The sequence below is a fragment of the Osmerus mordax genome, chromosome 16 (genome assembly GCF_038355195.1).
Source record: "Osmerus mordax isolate fOsmMor3 chromosome 16, fOsmMor3.pri, whole genome shotgun sequence".
NCBI classification, from domain to species: domain Eukaryota; kingdom Metazoa; phylum Chordata; class Actinopteri; order Osmeriformes; family Osmeridae; genus Osmerus; species Osmerus mordax.
Window position 1 is genome coordinate 1,077,591 of NC_090065.1, and position 12,265 is coordinate 1,089,855.

The 12,265-nt window shown below is 49.4% G+C and overlaps 1 protein-coding gene across 2 annotated transcripts; it reads right to left on the minus strand.

Annotated features, from left to right (window-relative positions):
- ptbp2b (polypyrimidine tract binding protein 2b) lies at window positions 1-11,934 on the minus strand. Of its 2 annotated transcripts, XM_067252971.1 has the most exons (14): window positions 11,849-11,934; window positions 11,112-11,133; window positions 10,957-11,008; window positions 9,463-9,779; window positions 9,140-9,301; window positions 8,487-8,597; window positions 8,079-8,274; window positions 7,600-7,677; window positions 6,969-7,084; window positions 3,774-3,807; window positions 2,734-2,826; window positions 2,348-2,564; window positions 1,845-1,922; window positions 1-1,448 (listed from the first exon to the last, which is right to left on the minus strand). In XM_067252971.1, the coding sequence occupies exons 1-14, from the start codon at window positions 11,854-11,856 to the stop codon at window positions 1,319-1,321; spliced, it is 1,614 nt and encodes a 537-aa protein (XP_067109072.1). In that variant the 5' UTR covers window positions 11,857-11,934; the 3' UTR covers window positions 1-1,318. The 2 variants fall into 2 exon arrangements, with proteins under 2 accessions (XP_067109072.1, XP_067109073.1); XM_067252972.1 differs by lacking the exon at window positions 10,957-11,008 and having other exon boundaries at window positions 11,849-11,924.
- Window positions 11,935-12,265: the final 331 nt, after the last annotated feature.

The following is a 12,265-nucleotide window of genomic DNA, read 5'->3' on the forward strand; positions in this document are numbered from 1 at the left end:
TGAGCAGAACAGAAGGAGTTTATTAGAAGCATGCTACTACAGAGAGCTCCTGTACGGTACACACACGCACGAACCAGCACGCCCATCATGAACTCAGTGTGTAGAAAAGGGACGTTTAATTGAGCCACACTGAGCAGGAGCACAACCCATATGCAGAAACTGAAACTCAAATAGAACATCATCCCAACACAGTCCAATCAAAACAAAATCAAACTTTTAAATTATTTTTTCTCAAACGTGGCAACAACTTTTAACTGAAGATGCATAAAAATGTGCACAATTATTTTTTTCCTTTCCTTTTGTAAAACATCAACATCACAGAAGATTGTTCACCTCATGATGTGACTTCCTTCTCACAGGACTTGATATTGAAACATGTTTTAACAGAACAGACAAGGAGTGTGTTTAATACCCACAGCAGTAAAGTACGATGAAAGGCACATCAACTTTGGTCCCAAGAAGAATCAGTTTCTCTTCTACAATCACAAAAACACCATCACCATCATCATCATCATCAGCGTCACATGCTGTACGTATCAGTTCATCTTCATGCAATAGAAACGAGGAGGGGGATGTCTGGCCCTCTTGACCAACGTATCCATGACAACCCCAAGATGTTCTGGGGGAGGGGGAGTTAAAATGACTTCCTGGTACTGGTCAAAACATCAAAAGACCCCAAAAATTCTACATGAGCTTAAACTGTGTGTGTGTGTGTGTGTGTCTACGAGTTCTCAACTATACGCAAAGAAACTTGAAACCAAAACGAGGGGGGGGGGGGGGTTCTGTACAAAATAGAAGATAACTGGGGGGGGGAACAACAATCAGGATGTGCCTAACCCTATATCTCTGGGGAGAAAAACGCAAGGGGAGTGTTGATAATATTTTTCAGAGTAAGGCACATGTTTGCTGATTAAATCTAATCAAAAGAAAGAGCCTCCTCTCCCATATGAACACAGAGGGGGCGGAGCCTGTCTAGAACACACAGGAGGGGGCGGAGCCTGTCTAGAACACACAGGAGGGGGCGGGGTCTTGGGTATTAGAGGCTGTCATAAGATGACAGACTTGGTAAATTCCTTCTTCATATCCTAATCGGAGCTTTAATATCAATACACTACACTAACAATAACAACAATAGTCAAATTATCAATCGTCTAAAAAAGGAACGACTGGATGCCCTGGTTTCTCCTAGCATATGGGACTCTCCGCGGTTTCCATGGAGACGGTGACTACTACGGGTGAGGTCAATCCAAGTGGGCATGGCTGTGGGACAAGGGGCGGGGCTAGGCGAGGAGTCTGTTGTGTGGCTCCTCCTCCTCATCTAGATGGTGGACTTGGAGAAGGAGACCTTGAGGTGGTGGTTGGATCCCATGTCGTAGTTGTGGAGATCGATAAGCCCCTGGATGGCCTCCTCCACTGTGCTCATCTGAAGCAGCGCCATCTTGTGGTCCCTGAGGGGAACAGCAGCGAGGATTACCTACCACTGAGGTAGTAGAAGGATCTATCTGAAATGTGTTTTTACTACTAAAGCCAGCTGTAAATTTGGAGGAAGTTTATGAGTATTTGTCAAGTTGGTGTTATTTTATCATGAGTAATGTGTAAAGTTAGTGAGTGTCCTGTAAAGTTAGGGAGTGTCCTGTAAAGTTAGCGAGCGGTCTGTATAGTTAGCGAGTTTCCTGTAAAGTTAGCTAGTGGTCCGTATTGTTAGCGAGTGGTCTGTAAAGTTAGCGAGTGGTCTGTAAAGTTAGCGAGTGGTTTGTAAAGTTAGCGAGTGGTCTGTAAAGTTAGCGAGTGGTCTGTAAAGTTAGCTAGTGATCTACTCCATGGGTGTGATGGGCTGTACGTACTGGAAGAACTTGAAGGCCTTCACCGTGCCTCCAGCGTTGGAGAACAGCAGGCTGATGTCTTCTTCTGTTACGTCCTCCCTGAAGAACACACCACGAGTCAGAACACACCACCAGGGAGAACACACCACCAGGGAGAACACACCACCAGGGAGAACACACCACCAGGGAGAACACACCACCAGGGAGAACACACCACCAGGGAGAACACACCATCAGGGAGAACACACCACCAGGGAGAACACACCACCAGGGAGAACACACCACCAGGGAGAACACACCACCAGGGAGAACACACCACCAGGGAGAACACACCACCAGGGAGAACACACCACCAGGGAGAACACACCACCAGGGAGAACACACCACCAGGGAGAACACACCACCAGGGAGAACACACCACCAGGGAGAACACACCACCAGGGAGAACACACCACCAGGGAGAACAGCTCCCGCTACATCAATCTACCATCACACAAACGTGCGCAGGGCTGAGAGGGACCTACGGGATGTTGGAGAGGTGGAGTGTTGAGGAGGGGGGGAAGATGTTCTGGAAGTTCTTGGAGCCGGGCTTCTTGAAGCGGTGCAGGGGGGAGTTGCTGAAGTCCTTGGTGAGGCCCTGGTCGTCCAGCCCGTCCCGGGGGAGAGCCACCGTCTGGTGCTTGGACAGCGTCACACGGATGATTTTACCGTACATCTTCTGACCGTTCAGGTGGCTCATAGCTGGGGGAAGAGGGGAAAGGGAGGGGAGAAGGAGGAGAGGAAAGAGGAGAAGAAAGAAGAGAGGGGGTTGGGGAAGAGAGGAGTTAGTGAGTAGAGGATGAAAATGTTTCCTTAATTTTGCAGATAATCAAGGCAGCCTCAGGGATTGGTCAGAGCTGCTGTCACTCACCCAGCTGGGCCTGATTCCCATCAGCTAACTGGATGAGAGCGCTGTCCTTTTTGTTGTAGAGGATCTTCACGCGCTGCACGTCACCGTACACCCCTGAGACATAACGACAGGTAGACCCAGCGGGCAGATGAAGAGGAGGAGAGATAAGGGAGAGAGAGCAGGGGAGAGGAGGAGAAGAGAGACCAGTGAGAGAATGCAGAGGAGGGGAGATTAGGGAGAGAACGGAGGATACACCAGATGAGATGGTGTGAATAGATCAGAAGTGCAGAGAGATGGAGAAAAAGGATGGAGGAGAGGAGAGATGGAGGACAGATAAAGGAGAGTGGACGGTGTAAAGTCAACATTAGTGCTTCAGAGAAGGTAGTTTAAAATGAAACGTGAAAAAAAATATGGAGCAATAATCCATAGTAATTTTAACCAATGACTGAAGGGCCTTGAAACAGACTTAAATACGGAGAGAGAACAGAGGGAACAAGCCGAGCAGCCCTCCAGAACAAACACGATGAGATGGACGACAACCACAACACAGTCAGGTCTGGACACCATGTGAGAGCTCATGCTTAACGCCACCTAGAGACTGGAGGCCTCAAGACACGATGTATCAAGAGACAAACTAACGCTACATGTCTGTCTCTCGTGAGGCGTGTGTGTGTGATGAAGGACTATGTATGTGTAAGTGCATGTCTATCTACCTGTGTGTGTGTGTGTGTGTGTGTACATGAAGATGGTTAAAATGTGAGCCCACTCTCTGTGAGACACTAAACATGGAGGGAGACACAAAAAAAAAAAAAAACATGGATAACCCGAAAGGAAAAAACTTAAATGAACTCAAACTCAACTAAAGAGCGAGGGAGCTGACGAATACATACCAAAGAGAGAGAGAAAGAGAGAGGAAGAGAGTGAGAGAGAGAGGAAGAGAGAGAGGAAGAGAGAGTGAGAGAGGGGGGGAGGGAGTGTGCCAACGATCACACACAGAGAGAGAGAGAGAGAGAGAGAGAGAGAGAGTGTGAGTGAGAGAGAGTGTGCTAACGATCACATACCAAAGAGAGTAAAGAGACTGTGGGGCGTGATCATCTTTAGAGAGAGCAAGCAGCGGAGGACAGGAAGAGAGGTAGAAGAGTCGGAGGCAGAGAACGGAGATGGACAGATCATCCATAACGAAGGAGCGTGGTTTCCCGTTGAATGGTGGTGGTGGAAGCATGGGGAAGGGAGGTTTGTCCGAGGGGGAACATTAAGGTCCAGCCACAGAGCGTAAACAGGTGGGAGGAGAGGGGCACACGGATGAAGACAGGAAGCAGAAAGGGGAAGTGGGAGGGAAGCAATGGGGGGTAAATAAAAAAAATGATTGGGTTGGTGGAGGGAGACAGGGGAGGGGAGGAGGGATGGAGGGGAGGACAAAAATAAAAATACAGGTCAGTACATTGGAAATGCAGGAGTTTGGTCAGATAAATGGCTGGATTTGATTGGTTGACAGATCCTAATAGTCCCAATGTCATCACCAGAGACCACGAGGGGAGACAGCAGACCTGAGACTACCCTAGCCAGGGGGAGGAGGGAGCGGGGGGGGGGGGGGAGATAGTGAGGGAGAGAGCAGGGGAGGGGGAGGGTTAGGAGGGAGAGAGCAGGAGAGGGAGGTAGAGGAGGGTAGAAGCAGGGGAAGGGGGAGCAGGCGTGCCATAGACTCATCCAGGTTAGTCATGGGACTCCTGGTTCAGAGCCTCTTCCATTCCTCCCTTCTGCCCCCCTGAGAGCTTCCTGATCTGAGCCTGGCTGGAGGGTGTCTGGACGCCCCCCCTCAGCCAGGTGTGTCAGACCAGGAGAGGAGGAGGAGCAGGAGGAGCAGGAGGAGCAGCAGGAGAATCTGAACCAGGGAGAGCTGGAGGACTGGGATATGAGATGCAGGGTTATCACAGGTCACGCTGGCCTTCAGGGCTTCTGAGGAAGAGGAGGAGGAAGGAGAGGAGGAGGAAGAGGGGAAGGAGGAGGAAGAGGGAAAGGAGGAGGAAGAGGGAAAGGAGGAGGAAGAGGGAAAGGAGGAGGGAGAGGGGAGGGAGGACGGTAAGGAGGAAGAGGAGGGTAAGGAGGAGGAAGAGGAGGGTAAGGAGGAGGAAGAGGAGGGTAAGGAGGAGGAAGAGGAGGGTAAGGAGGAGGAAGAGGAGGGTAAGGAGGAAGAGGAGGGTAAGGAGGAGGAAGAGGAGGGTAAGGAGGAGGAAGAGGAGGGTAAGGAGGAGGAAGAGGAGGGGAAGGAGGAGGAAGAGGAGGGGAAGGAGGAGGAAGAGGAGGGGAAGGAGGAGGAAGAGGAGGGGAAGGAGGAGAATGACAGTAGAAGAGGGAACATGCATGTAAAGACATGAAAACCAGCATGTGTAGTTCTGGCTACAGGGCCGGTCATGTGACCACCAGCCCTCTACCAGAGCCAGGGAAGACATGACATAGTATAGATATAGCAGATACAGAAGATACAGATAGATATAGCAGATACAGATAGATATAGTAGGTACAGATGCAAGAATAGCAGGTACAGATAGATATAGCTATAGCAGATACAGAAAGATATAGTATAGATATAGATTTAGCAGATACAGATATAGTATAGATTTCAGTGTTTCCCACAGATAAGAAAGCAATTTGTGGCGGGGGGGGGGTTAGTTACACCAAACTTTTTTATTTATTAAATATGTATCATGTTGGATGCTAGCCTCCTCTCCTACTCCTAACAAATCTATCTCTTTCTCTCCCTGACCCTGTCTTTCTGCTTGAGCAGCACTGGTTGAAGCCTGATAATATTGTAAACAATTTCTGCATATATGCAGGTAGCAACGCTTGTGCTAAATGACTATTTAGCTGGTCGGCTCCATGACGCTGGGTAAGTAGGGCTCGTAAGAATGCTCACCAAAAGAACGAAGGGGATCCCACTTGTCTAGCAGATTAAGACATGTTCGTAGGTACCTAGCGAAAAGTTACCTTAACTTTCCTAGACATTTAGCTACAGTACTAATGCTGAGGGCTCGCTGATATCACAGTGTCGTTGCTAACATGTGCTGACGTTGTGACGTTGTGACTGTGTGTGTGTGAGAGAGACGCGTGAGTGAGAGAGACGGAGGGAGAGCAGGGAAAGGAAATGCAGCTGAACGAATACTCTCGAATGTGTTTTAAATATCGTTAAAAAAAAAATAATAATAACGAAATGCAATATGTGGCGGCCGGTGTTGAATCTGTGGCGCACCGCCACAAATTAGTCTATGTGTGGGAAACACTGGATTTAGCAGGTACAGATATGGTAGATTTAGCAGATACAGATAGATGTAGTATAGGTATAGATTTTGCAGATACAGATATAGTATAGATGTAGTATTAGCAGATACAAAAAGATAGTAGCATAGATATATACAGAAAGATATTGTAAAGATGTCGGTAGACCAGATACAGATAGATATAGTGTAGACAGAAATCGTAAGGTTAAAGCAGATAGATATAGATCAAGGAGATCCAGGTTCAACAGAGATATAGCAGGTGTAGATAAAGGCCTGTGAGAGACATCAACAGGGTAAACAGCAGAGAGAAGAGCACCAGTAGAATCACTCAGTAGGAGAGCTTGGAGAGAGAAGATCCTGTTAGAGACTAGTACTCCACATAGGAGAGGGAGGGAGGAGAGGGAAGGAGGAGAGAGGGAGGGAGAAAGAGGGAGAGAGAGGGAGAAAGAGGGAGAGAGGGAGTAAGAGTGAGAAAAGAGAGACAGTGATTATAATCATCATGAACAGAACACACTGAAGACAGGACTGGTCAGCCTAGAGACAGGAGGGGAGTAGAGTAAATCTACTGAGATTTGAAGTTACAGTTTCTCCTCCCTACAAACCAGCTACTTCTAAACCAAGAGACTGTCAGAGAAGAGGATCCTGCAGGAATGTGGATCAGCCTTGGTAGAGTCCTCTCACTGGCCCCAACTAGAAATCTATACACCTCTCTCTCTCTCTCCCCCCCCCCCCACCCTCCTCCTCCTCTTCCTCCGGGATGAGTCACCAGGAGAGAGAGGAGGTCCCAGGGACAGGTTTGGAACGAGCCCCGGCTACAGGCTTGGTGATAATACCATCATGTGAGACCTACGCTGGCGATGTGAAGGAGGAGGAGGGAAGGAGTAAAAGGAGGGAGTAAAGAGGGAGTATAGGAGAGGGGGAGGGAGTAGAGGAGGTTTCCGGGACAGGTCCGGGGTGGGCTGATACTGGGGTGATACTGACCTCCTCGTTGAGGTTGCTGGCCAGCAGGACTCCGCTGACTCCAGAGTGTCCAGACAGAGCCACCCTGCCTGCAGCTGCTGCCGCTGCCGCCGCCGCACTCAGGGGACTGATGGTACCTGGGGGAGGGAGACATGGGGAGGGGGGGAGGCATGGGGGAGGGGGGAGACATGGGGAAGGGGGGGAGACATGGGGGAGGGGGGGAGGCATGGGGGAGGGGGGAGACATGGGGGAGGGGGGAGACATGGGGGAGGGGGGGGTGGAGACATGGGGGAGGGGGGGATACATGGGGGAGGGGGGAGACATGGGGGAGGGGGGGGTGGAGACATGGGGGAGCGGGGGTGGAGACATGGGGGAGCGGGGGTGGAGACATGGGGGAGCGGGGGGGAGACATGGGGGAGACATGGGGGAGCGGGGAGACATGGGGGAGGGGGGGAGAGACATGGGGGAGACAATAAATCATCATGAGTGTATTTCTAGGAAATCGTTTGAAGGGATCAACTGCTGAACGATTCTGATCTCTGGGTTTCACTGCCAGAACAGAGGCTCTTTCATGGCAGTTATCCAGAACTGAGCTTTCTACAAATATGTTTCCCCCTGACACACAAACACACAGAGAGGAAACCATGGTTACCTCCGCCCTGGGAGAGAGAGAGAGAGGATCCGTAGGCTCCACCTCCAGAGTAGGGGCCCACCATGCCGGAGGGAGTACCTAGAGAGAGCAGAGAGGTCAGAGGTTAGGGGTCAAGTTAAGAGATCAGACCTGGAAATATAGGAAGACACAAAGAGAAAAGGAGGAGAGGACCAAGGGAGAGAGACCTGAAAACACACAGGAGAGAGGGGAGAGAGACCTGAAAACATACAGGAGAGAGGGGAGAGACCTGAAAACATACAGGAGAGAGGGGAGAGAGAGACCTGAAAACACACAGGAGAGAGGGGAGAGAGAGACCTGAAAACACACAGGAGAGAGGGGAGAGAGACCTGAAAACACACAGGAGTGAGGGGAGAGAGACCTGAAAACACACAGGAGAGAGGGGAGAGAGACCTGAAACAGGAGAGAGGAAGACAGAGAGAGGAGGACAGACAGAGGAGAGATGGGAGTGGTGTCCTGACCCAGCAGGGAAGAGGAGTCCTTGCTGAGGCCAGCCATGTTGGGGTCTACGGGGGGCTGGCCGTCTCCCGCGGGCAGCTCTGGACGCGTGTAGTCACGACTCTTATCGTTGTTATACTTCACGTTCAGGTTGACCAGCTTAGAGAAGTCAATACGCAGCGTGCAGCAGGAGTTATAGATGTTCTGACCGTCTAGAGACTGGGAGGAGAGGGGGAGACAGAGGGAGAGAGAGAAGGGGGGGGTGTAAATGACCACAACAGATTGTTGGAGAAGGCTTAAGAAGTAAAACAGGCATCTCTGGTCCTCACCAGAAAATACTATCTTAACTTCATATAAGTTAACCAGCCAGTAACAGTCTGGTGTGTGTATGTTAGTAGTAGGCAGTAACAGTCCGGTGTGTGTGTTAGTACCAGCTTGGCCTGCTGGGCGTTGACAGGCTCGCTGAACTGCAGCAGGGCCTGGAACTGGTTGTTCTTGGTGAAGGTGATGATCTTCATCACTGTGCCGAACTTGGAGAAGATCTGAACAGCAGGAGAGGAGGGGAGGAGGTAAAGAGAGGAGGGGAGGAGGAGGAGGTAAAGAGAGGAGGGGAGGAGGAGGAGGTAAAGAGAGGAGGGGAGGAGGAGGAGGTAAAGAGAGGAGGGGAGGAGGTAAAGAGAGGAGGGGAGGAGGTAAAGAGAGGAGGAGGAGGTAAAGAGAGGAGGGGAGGAGGTAAAGAGAGGAGGGGAGGAGGAGGAGGTAAAGAGAGGAGGGGAGGAGGAGGAGGTAAAGAGAGGAGGGGAGGAGGAGGAGGTAAAGAGAGGAGGGGAGGAGGTAAAGAGAGGAGGGGAGGAGGTAAAGAGAGGAGGAGGAGGTAAAGAGAGGAGGGGAGGAGGTAAAGAGAGGAGGGGAGGATGTAAAGAGAGGAAGGGTGGAGGTTAAGAGAGGAGGGGAGGAGGTAAAGAGAGGAGATGGAGAGGTGGAGGAGAGAAGTGCACTTTAAGTTAAAAACATCCACCGAGTGTGGAGGTAGAGCCATGACAGTCTAACTAATTAACTGTCTCACTGTCTGCCTGTGTCCTACCTGCTGCAGCACGTCCAGGGTGACGGGGTAGAACATGTTGTCTATGATTATCCTGAGGACAGGGCTGGGGGCGGGGGCCAGGCTGTCCAGGGCCCCGGGGTCAGAGCTAGGGGAGCCCCCCTCCTGCACCGCCGACACCGCCTGGAGCACCGCCTGGGCCCTCTGAGGGGGGCGGAGGAGGGGGGCAGAGGAGAAGGGGAGAGAGTGAGACTATGTGAAGAACCAGTCATCATACAGTAAATTTTCTCTAGGGTTCAGACAGGTGTAACAGGTGTGTATGGACAGGTGGGACAGGTACAGTGGTGTATCCAGGTGCGTCTCACCTGGTTGAGGGCGCTGTCGGTCTTCAGCTCCTTGTGGTTGGAGAACTGGATGAACACGGGAACGTTCCGCACCTGAGGCGTGACGGCCGTGTAGTAGTTCACCATGGTAACGGCGGCCTCCTCGGTGCCCAGCTCCAAGAAGGCCTGGTTCTTCCCCTTCAGCATCAGGATGTTGGTGACCTTGCCGAAGGGCAGGCCCAGGGCGATGACCTCGGTCTCAGACACCTCGCTGGGGAGCTTGCGGATGTGGAGCACGCGGGAAGGGGGGCTCTCGGCACGCTCCTCCACCCTCAGCTTCTTGCTGTCGCCGCCGTTGGCTGGGCGGAGGGACACAGACGTAAACGGGGAGGCGGGGAGAGAGGCACGTTGTGTGTGGTTGGGCAAGGCACCCTATTAGGATTCTAAATAGTTTGTTTGTCTGTCTGACTAGACTGTCTGTCTGTCAGGGATGGAAATTAGCACCAGCCACCAGCCAAATGCAGGTGATTTTGTGTTGTGGCTGGTAAACTCATTTCACCTACCGGCCACCGTGGCGGGTAAATAAACTTATTACACGGCTGTTCTTAATGCTGTAGAATGCTCCATTCACTTGAATGGGGCTTCCCAACGTTCAGCAGTCAATTATTTTTCGATAACAGACCGTTGCTATGTATAACTGACCGCTGTCAAAAGAAGTGGCCTTTTTGCCTCGGATTCACGTCTTTCGTAGCACTCCGCAAGTAGTCCGGTAACTTTTCAACTCCAGCGTACTCCCTTGCTTAGCGACGTCAGCTGATTTGAAGCCTAAAGAATGTTCAACGTCTATGAAGTTCAACGTCTTTGGCGAACTATTTCTCTGCTGATCAACACTACGAATGGTAACATATAAATTGTAATAAGACACACTGTGCTAAGTTTTTTGGGGGGCAAGTAGCCGTGTAATAAGCGGGATAATGCATAGAACGCCGTTGTCATTATCGGGAAAATAAGCCCCTTCAGAGCGAAGCTACAACCCTCCGCTTCGCGTCAGGGTGCTGTTTGCCCTGTCGTGGAAGAAGAACGCTCAGGAAAGCACCTCTGAAACTTCAGAATCTGATTCTGATGAGCAGGAGTAAACTGTACTGGGATTGGGGAGGATGGGTGGAAGAATGTTAGTTTGTTGTTTAATCTGCCCTACTCATTTAATGAAATGTATATCAGTTCGTGGTTTGTGCATGTATAAAAGAGAAAGTGTCAGTGTTTCATTGAGACTGAGATTAAATAAACTGCTTAAGTATTGTAGATCTTGTAGTATTAATTTTCACATGCAGTTACACATTGTCGGTTAAAAACAAGAAAGTGGCTGGTAAAAACATTGAGTGGCCGGTGGACAATTTTTTTTATTTCCATCCCTGCTGTCTGCCATCTACCTGTATATCCTCTCCGATACATGTTGCCAATGATGTGAGTCATAATTTAGAAGGACAGAGACAGAGAGACAGAAAGAGAGAGAGAAAAAGAGAGACAGAGACTGACCTGTAACAGAGTTGGGGCTGCTGCTGTAGAGGTTCAGTTCGTCTGAGCCTCTCTGAAAACAAACATCAGAAACAGAACATCACAATCTGAACCCGTGGAGCGCCACTAGAGCTCAATACTGTGAATACTAACATCGACGGTCAAACGGCACTTACCTTAACGCCAACTGCCACATCACTGTGAAATACGAAGAAATAAACTGGTCAATAAGAGTACCACATGCTGCACAATGCAGATGAAAATAAAGAGCTAGCTAGCACACACACATTATGTACCCCGGCCTTCGTCACGCCTTCCTATATCCGAGCTAGAAGCGGGCTAAAAACGAATCTACTGTAGCTGGAGCGACGGAATTAAAAGCATGTTCGTCTATTTAGTATAAGTAGAAGAAAAAAAAAAAAGGTAAGAACCACGCACATCAAGAATGTGCCAATGTGCTAACATTAGCTAGTTAGCTGATGATGGTCTAAATGAATGTACAGTAGCAGACAAAAGAACGAGACCCGCACAATCCATAACAAAGCTTCGAACAGGCGCCCGCTAGCTGGCCAACTAGCTAGCTATGTACAAACAAATACCTAAATTCTGTGAATTGTATCTGCTGCACTCGATTAAATCATGAACAATTTCCTAAATCACTGCCAAGTTAAAAATTCGAGTGAGTTTGACAATAATTTCACCCATATAATTAAAATGCTGGCGTGACAACTCGCTAGCTAGACAGCTAGCTAGACATTGCTACAAGATGGGAGTCCTGGACTCCAGTTTGGGTCACACTCTGCTAGCTTGTTAGCTTCAGTTAGCCGGCAGATTAATCAGTTATTTTAACACTTACCGACGCAGTTTAAGTATGTACACGCTATACATAGGTTAATGACACTAAAACACTTACCCGTCCATTTCCAGAGAGGTTATTTTTCACGATTTGTTTTTCTTAATTCCTTTACCGTAACAGCACGAGACACCACTGAGTAAAATGGTCGCAGAAGCTGTCAGATCCAAACAGTGACGTAGACACTCGAAGTCGTTTCCGCACGACGATTTGAATTTATTTCTGGTAAAATAAAATAAAAGTTTTAATCGTACACTGAAAATGTAGCTACAAAATTAAGACAATTCAGAGCTTTTATGTGACAACATTTATGTTTCTTATCGAAAGGGAGATTTAATCAGTTTGAACGTTTTTTTTTTTTCATTTTTGATGTGTTAATTTCACAAACGTTTCCAAAGCGTCTTAGAGGAGATTTAACACTTGCGATTTCTCGATCCGCATTCAAATGCTTTACCACTGAGCTATTAGCCTACCAAT

Bases quoted from the DNA above. Each gene is read 5' to 3' on its own strand.
- ptbp2b (XM_067252971.1), bottom strand. The intron at 9,780-10,956 runs GTCAGTCTCTGT...CCCTCCGCCCAG, and splicing joins CAGCCCCAACTCTGTTACAG to CCAACGGCGGCGACAGCAAG. The intron at 1,449-1,844 runs GTACGTACAGCC...TGTTCCCCTCAG, and splicing joins AAGGCCTTCAAGTTCTTCCA to GGACCACAAGATGGCGCTGC.